General features: G+C 39.9%; 1 protein-coding gene across 2 annotated transcripts in view; it reads left to right on the forward strand.

Annotated features, from left to right (window-relative positions):
• The window catches only part of POLR1A (RNA polymerase I subunit A), a 38,259-nt gene that overhangs the window by 2,857 nt on the left and 19,992 nt on the right, over positions 1–15,410 (forward strand). For both annotated transcript variants that reach the window (XM_026064677.1, XM_026064678.1), the window contains exons 4-16: positions 1–108; positions 912–997; positions 1,103–1,212; positions 3,193–3,279; positions 3,992–4,094; positions 4,555–4,717; positions 6,576–6,749; positions 6,969–7,091; positions 7,940–8,167; positions 12,018–12,272; positions 12,949–13,140; positions 13,824–13,973; positions 14,485–14,668. In XM_026064677.1, coding sequence (XP_025920462.1) covers positions 1–108; positions 912–997; positions 1,103–1,212; positions 3,193–3,279; positions 3,992–4,094; positions 4,555–4,717; positions 6,576–6,749; positions 6,969–7,091; positions 7,940–8,167; positions 12,018–12,272; positions 12,949–13,140; positions 13,824–13,973; positions 14,485–14,668 — 1,963 coding nt within the window. The remainder of the gene's footprint in view (positions 109–911; positions 998–1,102; positions 1,213–3,192; positions 3,280–3,991; positions 4,095–4,554; positions 4,718–6,575; positions 6,750–6,968; positions 7,092–7,939; positions 8,168–12,017; positions 12,273–12,948; positions 13,141–13,823; positions 13,974–14,484; positions 14,669–15,410) is intronic.

Raw genomic sequence — 15,410 nt, forward strand, 5'->3', positions numbered from 1 at the left:
TTTCTAGAGCAAAATGCAGATGCAACAGGTCTAGAAATTGAAGAAGAATTAAATCACCATGTTCATGAAATACTACAAAATCATCAACTAGGAGATCAATGTTCAAATGTAAGTAGAATCAGTGCTCTTCCCAGGATCTTGGATTTTATGTCCTTTTAAGATAGACCAATAGATTTTTTTTTTCTGCATGTTACTGTGTAGACTCCAGAGCCCTGAATTTTGTTATATTTAAGAAGGACTTTTTGAGTCAAATGTCTAAAGTTAAGCTTGAAAAGGTTTTATTTTCTGGGCCATAAAAAGTTAGAGTAGCTATTAGGTTGCTAGAAATCACACTTTTCTTTCTGTTAAGGCAAATGCTTTGATGATGTAAATACAATATAAAAATAATCTCATGTTGCTGTGGGTAGTCTGTCTGCCGATGATGATAATTTTGTACCAGCTAGTGTATCAGCTAGTTTGAACTGCAGAACATTTTTTTGAGAACTCATGCATCCAGCAGGTTTACAGAGTTACTCACTGTCTGACATCTTAGAGCAGATTTTCTTATAAGCCAAATTTAATTCCTTAGTTACTTGTTTCAAAACTAACCTGAAGCACTTTAGAAATGGTGCACACTGAGGACCAGTCAAAAGTGAAGACTGACTTCTGGCCTCTTAAATCATCATTAGAGAAAAGCTCTAAAATTTAGTACAAACTTGAAGAATAAGGACTACTTATGGGATGAATTAAAAAAAGAGGGGAGTTGAGCGTCAGGGGAGAAGGAATTCTTAGGTTTCCAGCAAAGACAGGAGGAGGATGGAAGAACACTAGAGGTCAATGCTTAAATGAGTGCATTAATTAACAATCAACATGAAGATTGTTAGTATTATTATTTTATTTCCATTATTTTTAAGTTTTTGTTTCTTTGTCAGGTAAAAAATGTATGTGAATGTAAGAATAAGCTGATAGCACAGTTCTGGAAAGCACATATGGCTTCAAAGAAATGCCCAAACTGCAAGTAAGTTTTACTATGTGACGAAGTAAACATGACGTAAAGTTAATTATGGTGACCTTTGCAAGCCTTTGTACTGACTTTTGTCCACCTTCCCTTTTTTTCTTTAAGATCTAGGAGATCACTAGTGCGAAAAGAGCATAACAGCAAGCTGACAGTAACCTATCCTTCCACAGTATATCAGAAGTCAGGAGAAGAAGGCATCCTAGAAGAGCCAGCAAGTAAAATATTTGTCTTCTCCTCAACTATGTTTGCACTTTTTTTCCTGTATTTAAGGTGCAGGGACTCCTATCAGTGAATACGCACTTGCAACTCGTACAAAAATTGGATGAAAGACTAGGCCCATCAGTAGGGAGAGTGTCCAGTTCCACAGAATTCCTCTATTCTCTGCGAGCCTGCTGTGCTTTTGTAGCTCTGAGTGTCTCCGTGTATGTCAAGAGCAGAAGTACAAAAGCATAATATGCTGACTATAATGTGGTTTATAGAACACTGCATTTTTGGGGTAGCAGACTTTCTTCTAGATTTTCAGGCTATGGAGACTATAAAAAAGAACTAGGAGGAAGATGGTGAACCTCATTTAAAAAGCAAAGTAATTAATCTTACCTCTGACAGCCGAATTTCCTCTTAAAGAGGAAAAGATGGAAGAGAAAGTTGGCAACAATTCCTAGGCCTAATTATCCTAGTGTATGAATCTCTTGAAACTTCCCTTTTTCCCCTCTGTTGTATCTTTGATCCTTTACGTGACCAGATAGAATTAAAATGGATTTGTGTATTAGTTTGTTAATTCTTAGAAAAGATTTAGAAATAGAGCTTACTCTGTTTGCTAGTCTGCGGTTTGAGCACTAGATTAAATCTTTGAGTTGTTCCTGGAGGAGCACAATGTCAGTGATGAGTTTAAGTGGAGAGGTCTCTGCTTTAGCATTGTATTCATAACACTTTCAACGAAGGCAAGGATACGGATATCCCCAGATTAACCACTTCTGAGTGACAACTGCGACTTCACCCTATGAAACTGTAGGGTGCAACTTTGTCCTTTTTAGTTGAGCCCCTTTAGGATTGTCCCAATTTTGCAGGGATGTTTAGTTATACTAGTGATCAAAATAGTTGCTTTGGAGGTTAAGGTGAGTTGCCAGATTTAGAATACCTTGCCTTACCACAGCAAGCTCCAAAACCAGGCATTTTGTTCTCATGGTCTCTGTGAACATTCACATCTGAAATACAAGTAAGAAATATCTTCCTCCTGTCAATGTTCAAAGACCAAGGCTGTAACAGCACGTGATTGCTTTCATTCCAGTGAAGTCTTGTATCTTCTGAAATGGGATGAGCCAGATAGTTATGTAAATTCTGCACAGCCTGTGTTACATTTGTTCATTTTATGTGGTATCTTGGAGGAAGTACCTCTAACCTTGGCTTTGATGCGTTCACATTTAAGATATGGAAAGGCTTTCTGTGTGAAGGAACAGGGAACCGAAGTTTCAGCATGAAAAATGTGGATCTCTGGGCTTCAGCAAAAAGAACAGTAGGAAACTTTATCTGAGGTCATAGGAGAATTGTTTTTTCTTGAATTAATGTACTCTGTGAGCAGAAGGGCTCACCTGCAATAGAGGTGGAAATTAACACCTAAAAGCATTGGCTCTTTTTTGAAGAGAAATCATCTCTCTGCTCTTCAGTAGCAAAACCATACTGTGTTTTATTTCCCATCAGAAATATAGCTAGCCCAGTCTCTTTAAGTTAAGAGACAGATGGATTGCTGACTATAGCTGTTGCCTCAGCCCATTGGGTATTTCATGATCTTGCTGGTAATACTTGACGATCCTACTTCCCCCGTTGCAGGTTGACTCTTGATCTGTGTTTCAGTCCATGGACGTTATCATTTGAAGAGGGGTGCAGTTTTGCTATTAATCAAATAAAGCATACACTTCAGATGTTAGAAGTTGAGTTCTGTTTCAGTCCTTTGTACTGGTATCCAATAGTCATGTATATTTTGGCTTATTTTTTCATGCTGCAGAGTCTTTCTTTTTAGTTAATATTCTATCCCCAAAGCAAACATCTTAATGATATTTTAATGTAGATGTCAGCTGGTGTATGCATTTTCTTCTTTTCATTTCTTGTCTTTGCTAGAAGCATTTATTATAAGCTAAGGAAACCCTTTAAAATAACATCTTGTGCTTTTTTTTAATTTATTTTTTTTCATTTTTCAGTTATTGATGAAACCCAGTTAGGGAAGAGAGGATATCTAACACCAATGACTGCCAAAGAGTACATCCTGTCTCTGTGGAAGAATGAAGGTAACTCGTGTTAGAGCAACGTTACCTCATGTTCTTTGTGTCATTTAGTGGACAGAATCTGCAAATGTTTGTTCTCGTGTGGACTCCTCAAATCTTTGCCTTTTGCCTTAAAGGCTCCTGCCTGCAAAATAGATTTTGTGACAGGAGGACTGGTAGCTAGTGAATGCAGAGCGCCGGATTCAGTGAATTAATTTGTTGATCAGCTCTTCTCAAATTGTGGCTCCCCACAAAGCTTGTTTGTTATTTACAGAGAATTTGATGTTCGTATGGTGCTGTGCCTACTGTTCCCAACAGCTACATAGGTTAAAGACTGTGAGAATGTATTTAGTGGACTTTTGAGTTCCCTGTGCACTGAACGTATCTGCAGTTACCAGGAGAAATCTAAGGGCTTCATATATCAGACACAGCCAGTAGCCGTGAACTGTTTCTTGCTGCTTTACTTTTTTCTTTTGCTATACTCGATATTTCTGGTTGGAATTATTTCTAAAAAAGCATGTATGTAACCAAAAAGAACAATGGCAATTCTTTCCAGGGTGCTTATGCCTATATGTTTTTATTTTAATCAAGTCCTATAAGTTTTTATTTTAACCAAGCTTTCTAGTATTTAACCCAGCAGATGCCTTTGGCTTGATTCACCAAATGCATTTGTGGGTTTGCATTCCCACTGAAAAGCAGTCTTAATGAGTTTGTCTTTGCTATTGTATCCTTCCAGGTTTCTTTTTGCGTTATCTTTTCCCTGGGATGGATATTCATGAGAGTGCAGGATTCAGTCCAGATATGTTTTTTTTAGATCTTCTTGTGGTTCCACCTTCAAGGTAACTAAATTTCCTGACAAGCTTTGTAGAAATCATGGGTTTTAGCACATACTCTTTGCAGAGGTTGGGGATGTAAACTCCTACAATACTTTAGCAAATCAGTGTCTGTATCAGTGAAGTGTTAAAAATCATAGCAGTAATGGATGATAAATTTCAGTATAACTTCAAAGGAAGTTGACAAAAGGACTGAAATACTTATTTTGGGAGAAAAAAAAAATTTGTACTAGAATTTCAAGTTATTACAGTATATTATAATTGTATAGTACCAGTAAAATTTGTTGTTAAGAAATCATTCTTCTTTTATGATTGTCCCAGTATAATATTTGAAGTTTTAAATACACACTGTTGGTTCATAGAATTATTTTTCATGCATTGAGGAATTAGAATGTTTGAGGCTTATGTTGCTGATTTTTTGGTGGGGGGGGTGACTTTAAGCTAAAATGATTCTGATCTGCTGTAGGTATCGTCCCATAAATCGTCTCGGAGATCGGATGTTCACGAATGGACAGACTGTGAACCTGCAGGCTGTCATGAAAGATGCCCAAATGATACGGAAGCTCTTGGTTTTCATGGCAAAAGAACAATGTCAGCCGATAAAAATCACAGAAGATGAAATCCAAATGGTAAGTGTTGCTGGCTGTGTTATTCTTTCCTTTTTGAATACATGGGTAAAGTTCAAGTAGGTTCCTGTTACAACTGTTCCAATAACAGTTTCTGCCTAAGCTGTTGGAATATATGCAGTTGGAGGTGTTCTCCATAGCTTTTTGCTTGTTCCACTTTCCACTCACGTGGTGCAAAGGCAAAAACCTTCTGCGCAGATTTCTTTAGTTTCATTTTTCTTGTGTTTGATTACTGTATGTGAGAACTAATGGGCTTCTGCTATTGGAGAATGAAATATGTACAGCAGAAGCAGTCACAGTAATACTTTTCCAGCATTTCAATGAATGAAAATTGGGGGCGAGGGGAAAGGCCACTATCTTCTAAGCTTAGTAGAGCCAATTGTGATGGTCGTTATTATTGGCCATTAATTTCTAGATGGAACCAATTAATTCACAAATAACAATAACTAGTAATGATGCTTGGTTACTACTGACCAGTTCCCATGGGTAATATAGTGGTGAATAATAACGTACGTCATCACCAATCAGGTGAGCTGTGCGACTTCATAGTGTTTTCTCATATCTGTGTTGCGAAGCCAGGCAAGGAGGAAGCTAGGAAAACTTCAGCTCCTGAATTCAGCCTGTGAATCGAGGTTATTGCCTACAGAGGGACCTGACCGTATAGTAGGGAGCTCTAAATACATACCTGTTAGTTCTCTTAACAAGTGATGAGAGCACTTTTGCAAGCACGATTGAGATACGTGTCATGAACGTTAAACATCCACATCGGCAGTTGTGTCTCTTGCCCTTGAAACCCCCTCATTAAGAACATAAGTGTAAAGGAAACTAGATAAACTAGTTTCAGTCAGGATATCCTCAGCTTTTGCATGATAACTCCTTCCCTCCCTCCCCCCCTCCCAATCTTGGAATAACAGTTATACGTTGTTTTGGAGTGTCATCCAAGTTCCGAGTATTTTGTTTCCGTTGTTATGAGGTCTAATATTTTTCTAATAGCCTTTAGAGACTCTAATCAGGTCTGTCTCCATGGTGCTACACACACATGGAAGAAACCTTGTGTTTCTGCCAGGCAGGTTCACTCCTATGTGGTGTTCTAAAGGGAGGAAACCTCTGTATCTAACTTGAAGGAAAAACTTTATAATGCAGGTTAGAAATTAACACTTAGCCTACAGAGCGGAAGTAAATCATAATCCTAGTGAATTCCTCTTCTCATGTGTGTTCATGAATTGTGTCACGGAGGGTTCTTTGATCCTGGAGCTTAGTTTCAGCTGAGCTTGATGTGCATCCTTAAGCGTAAAATATTTCGTAAACATTTTAAGTTATTTTAGTTGCTCTGAATTTAGCCGCTAGGTGGAGATAATGCTCTTAAAACATTTGACGTGACAGAACATTAATGCGTTTTGGAGATGTCTGGGATACAGGCTTTTAGAAAGAATGAAATCAAACTGATGCAAATAATACAGGCTCTTGGTTTTATATTATTTTAATCTAAAAATAGGACTTTCCAGTAACACAGTGATTCTTAGCATGGAGTCACTAACTAGCAAAAAGATAATTTGGAAAGAAGACTGTCACTTACCAAGCAACCATCTGTTAAAATCCCATTGGAATATGTAGCTGTTGTCTTTGGAGATCTCCCATCCAAGTGGGTTTCTAAAGCTTGACAGCTGACCAGTCTGAAGGACTTGGTTATAATAATTTAAAAATTATGGTTATATTGTTAATGCTTTTTTTGGATTCAGTGTCTTTAATGAGGTGCAAAATATTGGCCTGTGTTTCTTTTGGTGTTTAATATTAAAATTCCAACTGAGTGAATGGAGGGTGTTTTTCTTTAAGTCCAATTTTCCATTTTCTGCCCCTGTAGGAGACAGGGGAGTCTAACGAACCTCTGGACCGTTCTGTCCTGGCAATGATTCCAGGGCAGACCATTGCAGATAAGCTGTACAATGCTTGGATTCGTCTTCAGACCCATGTCAACATTGTGTTTGATAGTGACATGGACAAGCTAATGACAGAAAAATACCCTGGTATTCGTCAGGTGAGTAGCAGGGAGAACCTTAGACTTGCTGAAATTCGTATGTAACAGAGAGTTGTAGTGAGAAGTATAGATGGAATAAAAAATAAGTGGAATATTTGTGCATAGTATGCAGGCATTTTCATCATACGCATCACTAATATCTTGAGAGTCTGTCTGATGTTCCATGCTTGTAACGTGTGTTTCACATTATAATCGTTAATTTAACTTTTGTTTTCAAAGCTATTAGAGAAAAAGGAAGGTCTGTTCCGCAAGCATATGATGGGAAAACGTGTGGATTATGCTGCTCGATCAGTCATTTGCCCTGATATGTACATTGGTACGAATGAGATTGGCATTCCCATGGTAAGAAGAAATAAAGGACTATTTCTTTCTGGTACCACTGGGGACTGAAATACTGTAGCATTTCTGGCTACGGAGCAAGCAGTGTAAAACTTCAGATTTACTGTCTCATCTGAATTCTTACCTCTCCGGTGTGTCTGTAGCTCTGTGTTAACACTCTGTGTTAATAAAGAAGGAGATTTGGAGAGCAGGAAATGCTGTTATACTAACCATTATATTTGCTTATATGTAATACCATTATACTAAACACCACATCTAGGAAAGAGGCTGGGAAAAAAAGGAGAAGCTGCACTTGCTTCCTGAGACTCTGAATTAATATGAACTTTTATAGGTAGATCCTGTTTCTCTCTTAGTCTTTGTACAATGTATCTTGTAACAGCCGTGACAACCTTTAAGAAAAGTTCATCTCTAATAATTTTGCTACCTTCCAGATGTCACAGCAAGCCTGAACTTGAACTTTTCTTATAACACTCTCTTTTCTGCTTGCCTATCTGAGAATGGTGGGCATGGCAATTACGCTTTCCCCCCCACCCCGTATCTTTGTCAGTTTTTTGCAGATTCTAAAATCCTGATACTTTAAATTGTTAATTGAGTTTTCATCTTTAACTGCAGTTGAAAACCATAAAAAAATACATAGTTTCTATTCTTATAGTAGGGGATTTTAGAACAGAGGTGATTTTATTAAGCATGACAACTGGTTGAGATGAGGATGCATCTAAGAAGGAACTTCACATAATTTCTGCTTATGTTGTGTGAGTTAACAATTAGCACTGTTTTCTCAGTGACTCAGTACTGTTTTAAGCCAAGGTTGAAAAACTAATTATTTCTTTCCTCTTTTTCCTCCTGTCTAGGTATTTGCTACCAAACTGACTTACCCTCAGCCAGTCACTCCCTGGAATGTCAAAGAGCTGAGGCAGGCTGTCATAAACGGCCCAAAGGTTCACCCTGGGGCCTCCATGGTCATTAATGAAGATGGGTCTCGTACGGTGTTGAGTGCCAGCAGCCTGACCCAAAGGGAAGCTATAGCTAAGCAGCTTCTTACCCCTTCTTCAGGTGCCCCTCAGTCAGGACTGAAGATTGTGAGTATTACAAAGACTTGGCTTGTCAGAGCTCTCCTAGGTGTGTGGGTTTTTTTTTTTTTTTTTTTTTTTTTTAACATATCTGGGCAACCTGTTCCAGTGCTCTGTCACCCTCATAGTAAAGAAGATTTTTCCTTATGTTCAGACAGAACTTCCTGTGTTTCAGTTTGTACCTATTGCTTCTCATCCTGTCGCTGGGCACCACTGAAAGGAGTCCGACCCCATCCTCTCGACACCCTCCCTTCAGATACTTGTACACGTTGATAAGATCTCCTCTCAGCCTTCTCTTCTCCAAGCTAAACAGGCCCAGCTCTCTCAGCCTTTCCTCATAAGAGAGATGCTCCAGTCCCCTAATCATCTTTGTGGCCCTTCGCTGGACTTGCTCCAGTAGTGCCACATCCCTCTTGTACTGGGGAGCCCAGAACTGGACGCAGTACTCCAGATGTGGCCTCACCAGGGCTGAGTAGAGGGGGAGAATCACYTCCCTCGACCTGCTGGCAACACTCTTTCTGATGCACCCCAGGAGACCATTGGCCTTCTTGGCCACAAGGGCACATTGCTGCCTCATACTTAACTTGGTGTCCACCAGCATTCCCAGGTCCTTCTCAGCAGAGCTGCTTTCCAGCAGGTCAACCCCCAACCTGTACTGGTGCATGGGATTGTTCCTCCCCAGGTGCAGGACCCTGCACTTGCCACTGTTGAACTTCATGAGGTTCCTCTCCGCCCACCTCTCCAGCCTGTCCAGGTCTCTCTGAATGGCAGCACAGCCCTCTGGTGTATCGGCCACTCCTCCCAGTTTGGTATCGTCAGCAAACTTGCTGAGGGTGCACTCTGTGCCTTCATCCAGGTCATTGATGAAGAAGTTGAACAAGACTGGACCCAGTCCTGACCCCTGGGGGACACTGCTAGCTACAGGCCTCCAACTAGACTTTGCACCACATGCTTGATACTTTTTAGAATCCTAATATCACTTTTGATATTGGATCACTTTCTGAATTTTACTGTTCTCTTAATGTCCAGTGTGTGGCATACACCTTGCCAAGATGCTCTTCTTACCTGACTACTGCTGGGAAGTCTTAGTGGCAATAGTTTGGAAGATAAACTATTGCTTTAATCTTATGTTTTTGTGTCCCTTCCCCTGCAGCTTTTCCCAGCCAATTTTGTGGGGTTTTCCTTCCTTTTTGAAATACTAAATATGTTCCGTATTTGGAACAGTTGTTTCATGGTAGCTCTGAAGGCTAAAATTCAGTGTACTTGTAGAATAGTTGGAACACAAGCAGCTGATGTGACTTCCAGCAGTGAGTATCCCTGAGCAGGGATGGAGTTAAGTCCTCCATTTGGGGTCATCAGTGCTGATAGTGGCACAGACCAGGGAAGGAACGGTCTGGGTTTTGGTGGTATGACCTAGGATTTTACCTACTGCAAAACAAGAAACAGCCACACCGATTCACATCTATTTATACAGACATTAACATTTGTGAAATGCATAGTGTTTATAGCGATTGTTTCTTTGGAGATGCTTGAGAACTTGAGTTCTCTGTGCTACAATTTAATCAACCCATGAAATTTCTTAATGCTTCTTTACCTTGCAAGAGTTGGGAATTTGCTGTCTGCAAAGGCTGTTTAGCTGCTAGGGCAAAAAGTTTTGCAGAAATGATGAATAGTCTTCTCACAATATATGTTATGCATACCTGTGTCTCTAATAGAGACCTGATGCAGATTTAATATTTAAGACTGAGTATTTCTGTGGTGTCAATTCTCTCAGAACCTGTCACAGATATAATATTTATATTGCTCTTGCAAGTTCTGTATTGCCCCTGTGTTTCAGAGGGGCGCAAAGCAGTAGTAAGTCTTGTCTGAAGAGGACTGTTTTCAGACAAGAAGAGCCCATGAATTCCTGGCTTCCAGCCCAGGTTGCTGTTAAATAAACATGATGATTGAGCTGTCGCCCCTGATAGCAATCTCCTCTCCTCGGGGTTCATCAGTGCAAACAGTATATGCAGACCTCTGACAGATGTTTATACCCAAGACAGAACATAAGGAAAGCTGCTTTTAACATAGTGTGAAATGAGAAAACAAGTGCAGGAACAGAGAATATCCTGTTAGCCAACACAGTGTTTCAAGGAGAGGGCTTCAGCTCCCAAGTGCTTGTGTAAGTGAAACTGTACGGATCAAGAGGCATTTTCCTTGGCCTCTTAATTTGTTCTGCTTTGGACAGGATTTGAAATTTTGGCTCCCGTTGTTGTGTGCCGTGGCAGAAAAGCACCTGTGAATTGGAGTGCTAAAGCTAAGGTCTCTTCAGCAATAGCAGAGTAGTGTGATTTGAAAACAGCTAACCATGGCTACCTGACGAGGGAATTGCGTGTAGGATTGTGAGATTTTGGTGGTAATCAGGATATAGAAGTATCTTAAATCATAGAATTTGGTTGATTCTGATTCAGTTAAGTACATGTGGGAAGATCCTTAAATGGAATGATGAACCGTTGGGCAGCTTAGTATGCACTTTTATCTTTCCTTTCCTGAATTTCTATAATGAGACTCTTTCTTATAGTGTATGTTTTGGAGGCTGAGGGTAATCCTTCAGGGCCACGTGAAAGCTTACACTGTGGTAAATATTCAGTGAAGTAAAACAGCTTTTTGGAGAGCCACCAAATGTCAGGGCTCAGGCATTTAAGTATTTGCTCCAGTTCTGAACTTGCTGGACATTTCCAAATGAAGTGTCGGGTGAAGACAATCTAAAGTCTCTTTATATGGCAGAAATAAATTATATCTGCTTGAAACGACATAACATGGCGAGCCCCTAGACCGAGTGTCACAGCGAGATTGGAAAGGATGCAACCCAGGCTGCTTACACACAAGATGGTATCGGAGGCTCACAAATGCTGGGGTGGAAAGTGGTGGTTCCTCTGGTGATTACCACACTGGTGGGACTGTGAAGTTGCATCAGTCGCAGTTTCACTGTTCTGGGACTTGCAGGGTTGTCTCTCTTGCTAGTTAAGAGAAACTTCAGAATTCTCTGTTGGCTCTTTTTAAAGGGATGGTGATCTGCAAAACAAATGTGAAAACAGAGTTCACTGCCGAAATACGTGCTGAAGGCTCCCACCACCCAAGCTGCGAATGAAACTTATGAAATGTTAAGCACAACATAGTTAAGCTCTGTTTGCTCTTAACTCCTGGAAATACCAGCATGGCTACTGAAATCCGCATATATTCAAATAAATACTAGGTATTTAGATTGTACAAGCAGTTTATCTTCCAGCAGTTGATAATCACTTAGATGGATCTATTATAGCATGTGTATTACTGACAGAAAAATTAAAATGAGACTATTTTGAGGGACTAAATTGTAGAGGAAACTGTGTTGTGTGGCCTTGAACATGTCTTGTATTCAAACTTGAAACTAGAACTCAGAGGTCCCTGGCCTCCAGCTGGTAGTACCTTATTCTGGGATGCCTGGAGTTATGATGGGTATAACCAAGTCAACCCTAAGGGCTTTGGATAAACAGCCTGTATTCTCATTTACAAATGTCAGAATTTCCTTTCTTTTTCAGTCTTTGATCTCTGCATTGCCATGGGAGAGGAGGGGTTGATAGGACATGGCTTGCACGCTATTAACTTGGTTTGATCTCTATGGTTTGTGGGTGTTAATGGTGCATTTGCAGTCTTAGTGTGGTTTGATGGAGAACAGAGAGGTTCCGGGGGCAAGGAGACTTGATTCTCATATAAAGGGTTATGCAGAACATTAATACTAGAAAGCAAATGTTTTGGATGTGTGTATATTTGAAGATTCATTCTTTTCAGAGGCAGGCAGGAAAATGCCTAATAGGCAGCAACTAAAATTCTCTTGCAGGTGTGTCGCCATATTAAAAATGGAGATGTCCTTTTACTGAACCGCCAGCCCACCCTTCATAGACCCTCCATCCAAGCTCACCGGGCCAGAATTCTGCCTGGAGAGAAAGTGCTGCGGCTTCACTATGCCAACTGCAAGGCTTACAACGCCGACTTTGACGGTGATGAGATGAATGCTCACTTTCCGCAAAGTGAGCTGGGCAGAGCAGAGGCCTACACCTTAGCCTTTACTGATGAACAGTATCTGGTTCCAAAGGTAAATAAAACTGTCGGATAAATTACTTTCTTCATGAAATCACGCTCTTTGAAAATGTTTTGTTTTGCCTAATAATTAATGAAAATTTTTTGTTTGCCTTGATGTAATGGTAACTCTGTAATGTGACCGGGGAAGCCTCTGCCTTCTTGCCTTTTGTAAGCTGAGCACAGACTCAAATCATGCACATGGGAGGGAGGCCAGAAAGAAATCTGGAAATCTAGTTCTGAGCCTGGCTTTGTTTTTTTTTTTTTTTGTGGTGATCGGTTGTTTACGGGTCATGGTGGTGTTGCTCTTTTTAACCCCCTGTAGTACCTGGCTGCTGTTGTCTGTGGCACCTGAAATGCTTATCCGTACCAGTATATTCCTGGTTCCTTTTCCATCTCCCACTTGTTGCCAGGCTTGCTCATTCCCTTTGCAGATTCTTGTTGCTCAGGCATTATTACTTGCTTATCTTCCAAAACCCAACTGGTCTCCTTTTTTTAGAGAAGGACCATCGCATCCAAACAATCTTGTTCCTTTTAATGTCAACGTGCAGAAGAGATTTAGTAGAGAGGTATACCGTGATAAAGAGTTCTTCACAAATGACTTTGTGCTTTTATCCACCTGGACTAATTTTGGGAGCTGTGCTAGCACATGACCTTTTACCCTCCAACCCTTTATCTTTCTCTCTCTTTAGGATGGCAAGCCACTTCCTGGCTTGATCCAAGATCACATGATTTCTGGTGTCAGCATGACAATCCGGGGCTGCTTTTTCACGCGGGATCAATATATGGAGCTTGTCTACCGAGGACTAACAGACAAAAAGGGAAGAATTAAAATCTTTCCACCTGCCATTATGAAGCCACAGCGATTATGGACGGGAAAGCAGGTAGTTTAAAATTTATTGAGTTGTTAAGAATGCTGGTGGTTCCAAAGTGGAACTAATATTCCAACCAGTGCTGCTGAGTTGCTGAAAAGCAGAATCCCATCGTCTAAGCAACACTATATTGAACTTGATAATTTGTTCTTATTAGAGTTATGTGAGTCTTGTTTCCTTTAAAATAACAGTATTAGAATTGTACTTTTGCTTGTTGCTCTTAACAGTGCTGCAGTTCACAGGCACGAGAGCAGAGGAAAAATTTGCTGATCCCATTAAATAGAACTTCTTGCTGAGAGTGAGAGGGTGGAACCACTTAAAGCTATTAAATCCATGAACTTAAAGGTTGCAGATAAATACTCTGGTATTCGACAGTTTGGTTGAAATCATCGTTATGTTGGTATAATATCTGAGGAGCCCTGGTGGGTGCTGTATTCTCTACTATTTAGGAGAGCTGTATATTTGGTGCCATATGTTCCTGAATAACTGTGTGTCAGCTCATTGATCCTTTAAAGGCTGGAGTAGCAAGAGGATATTCCTGTCCTGGAGACTACAGATCTGAGCTTCCAAAGCTTTGCTGTCAGTGGAAAAAATATGCATAGGATGTTGCTTTTCTTCTCCATGCCAGGTTCTTTATAGTGAGAAGGGAATATAGAAAATGGACAGCTCCTGCCACTTTTTCTGCTTCTTCATAGGTTGTTTCTACCTTGTTAATAAACATCATTCCAGAAAACCACATCCCACTGAATTTGACTGGGAAAGCTAAAATTGGTGGAAAAGCCTGGGTAAAGGGACCTGCAAAAAGATGTCTAGAAACTAATCTTGATTCAATGTGTGAATCTCAGGTATGCTGGTGCAGTAAGTGACTCGATACTGGGATGGGTTATATATTAATACAAGTCTAATAAGAGTAGAAGAATGGGAAGGGACTCATGGAGATGACAAAGTTAAAAATAAATATTGAGAAATAATCGCCACCTTCTGGCAGTAACTAGAGGATAAGCCTGGGAGTCGGGAAGAACTTTTTTCTGATCCTGACTCTGATACAGATTCCGTCTGTGTTTTTATTATGTTGTATGTCTTCATTGTCTTATTTTACAGGTGGAAAAATATAAATGTGATTAGAAGTTTTCTTCTTTGATTAGAAGGTGTTTTTTTTTTTTTCCTTTCTCTGGAACTATAAATAATCTGAAAATATTTAACTGAAGATATTGTTCACCAATTGATGTGTCCTTTTAAACTTCTTAAACTTGTTTTCATGTGGATTACACAAAGAAGTCTGCACTCTAAATGTGGTCTGGATCACACTGGGATCAAAATCTCTGTTTGCTTGCTTAACTGTGTTTTCATTTTCAGGTTATTATTAGAAGCGGGGAGTTACTTTGTGGTGTCTTGGACAAAGCTCACTTCGGCAGCTCTGCCTATGGCCTGGTCCACTGTTGCTATGAAATCTATGGGGGTGAAACTAGTGGGAAAGTGCTAACATGTCTAGGACGCCTCTTTACTGCTTATCTGCAGCTCTACAGGGGATTTACAATGGGTGAGTAACACAAGGACTCATTCACCAGTGCTGTAGTGCAGCACCTCCTGAGGTGTAAAACAGACATTGTCGGCCATAATACATGCCAAGAGTTGTCTAAATAAAGTTCCACAAGACTTTGTGTCCCTCAGCGGGATAGCTGTTTGCCAAACATTTTTTTCCATTCAGTGCATAGCTGGCCTTGTAAACATAAAGAAAAAGTGTAATCTTGAGTTCATCACTGAGTTCTCTCTCTCCTGTCCTTCCCTATCAAAGTGTACACACATGAGCGTTTGTTTTTTTTTCTACTCCTCTGAAAAAGAATCATTGCATAGAAACCATAACAAGTGATAAAGTGAGATGGAAGGACTTTGAGGGGTTGTTAAGTCAAGTTTTGCATGTCTCATTCAGTTGTTAATCTTTCGGTAAATTGTTGACTTTCATTACAGCTCTGCAAAGTCATGCAAAAATGCACTTGTCAAACAATAAAAATTTGACCTTCACTATACCCTTTTTTGCAGTAGTTAAAATATTTCAAATGGCTGTATAGAGTTTTACAAGGTATTTTTATGCTAATAAAATATTTATAATATATATCAGCAGATTTAAGTCAGCTTTTGTCTGAAGTCACAATATGATCACTTAGGGTTATGCAGATGTGATCAACTGGTAGACAGTAGTAGTAAGGAACCAACAGACTGCTGTGAACCAAGGAGAAAGAGTGGAGATCTGTTGAGAAGCGAGGAAGGTGATTGACTGTAAG

This window comes from Apteryx rowi, unplaced genomic scaffold (genome assembly GCF_003343035.1).
Source record: "Apteryx rowi isolate R43461 unplaced genomic scaffold, aptRow1 scaffold_22, whole genome shotgun sequence".
NCBI lineage: Eukaryota > Metazoa > Chordata > Aves > Apterygiformes > Apterygidae > Apteryx > Apteryx rowi.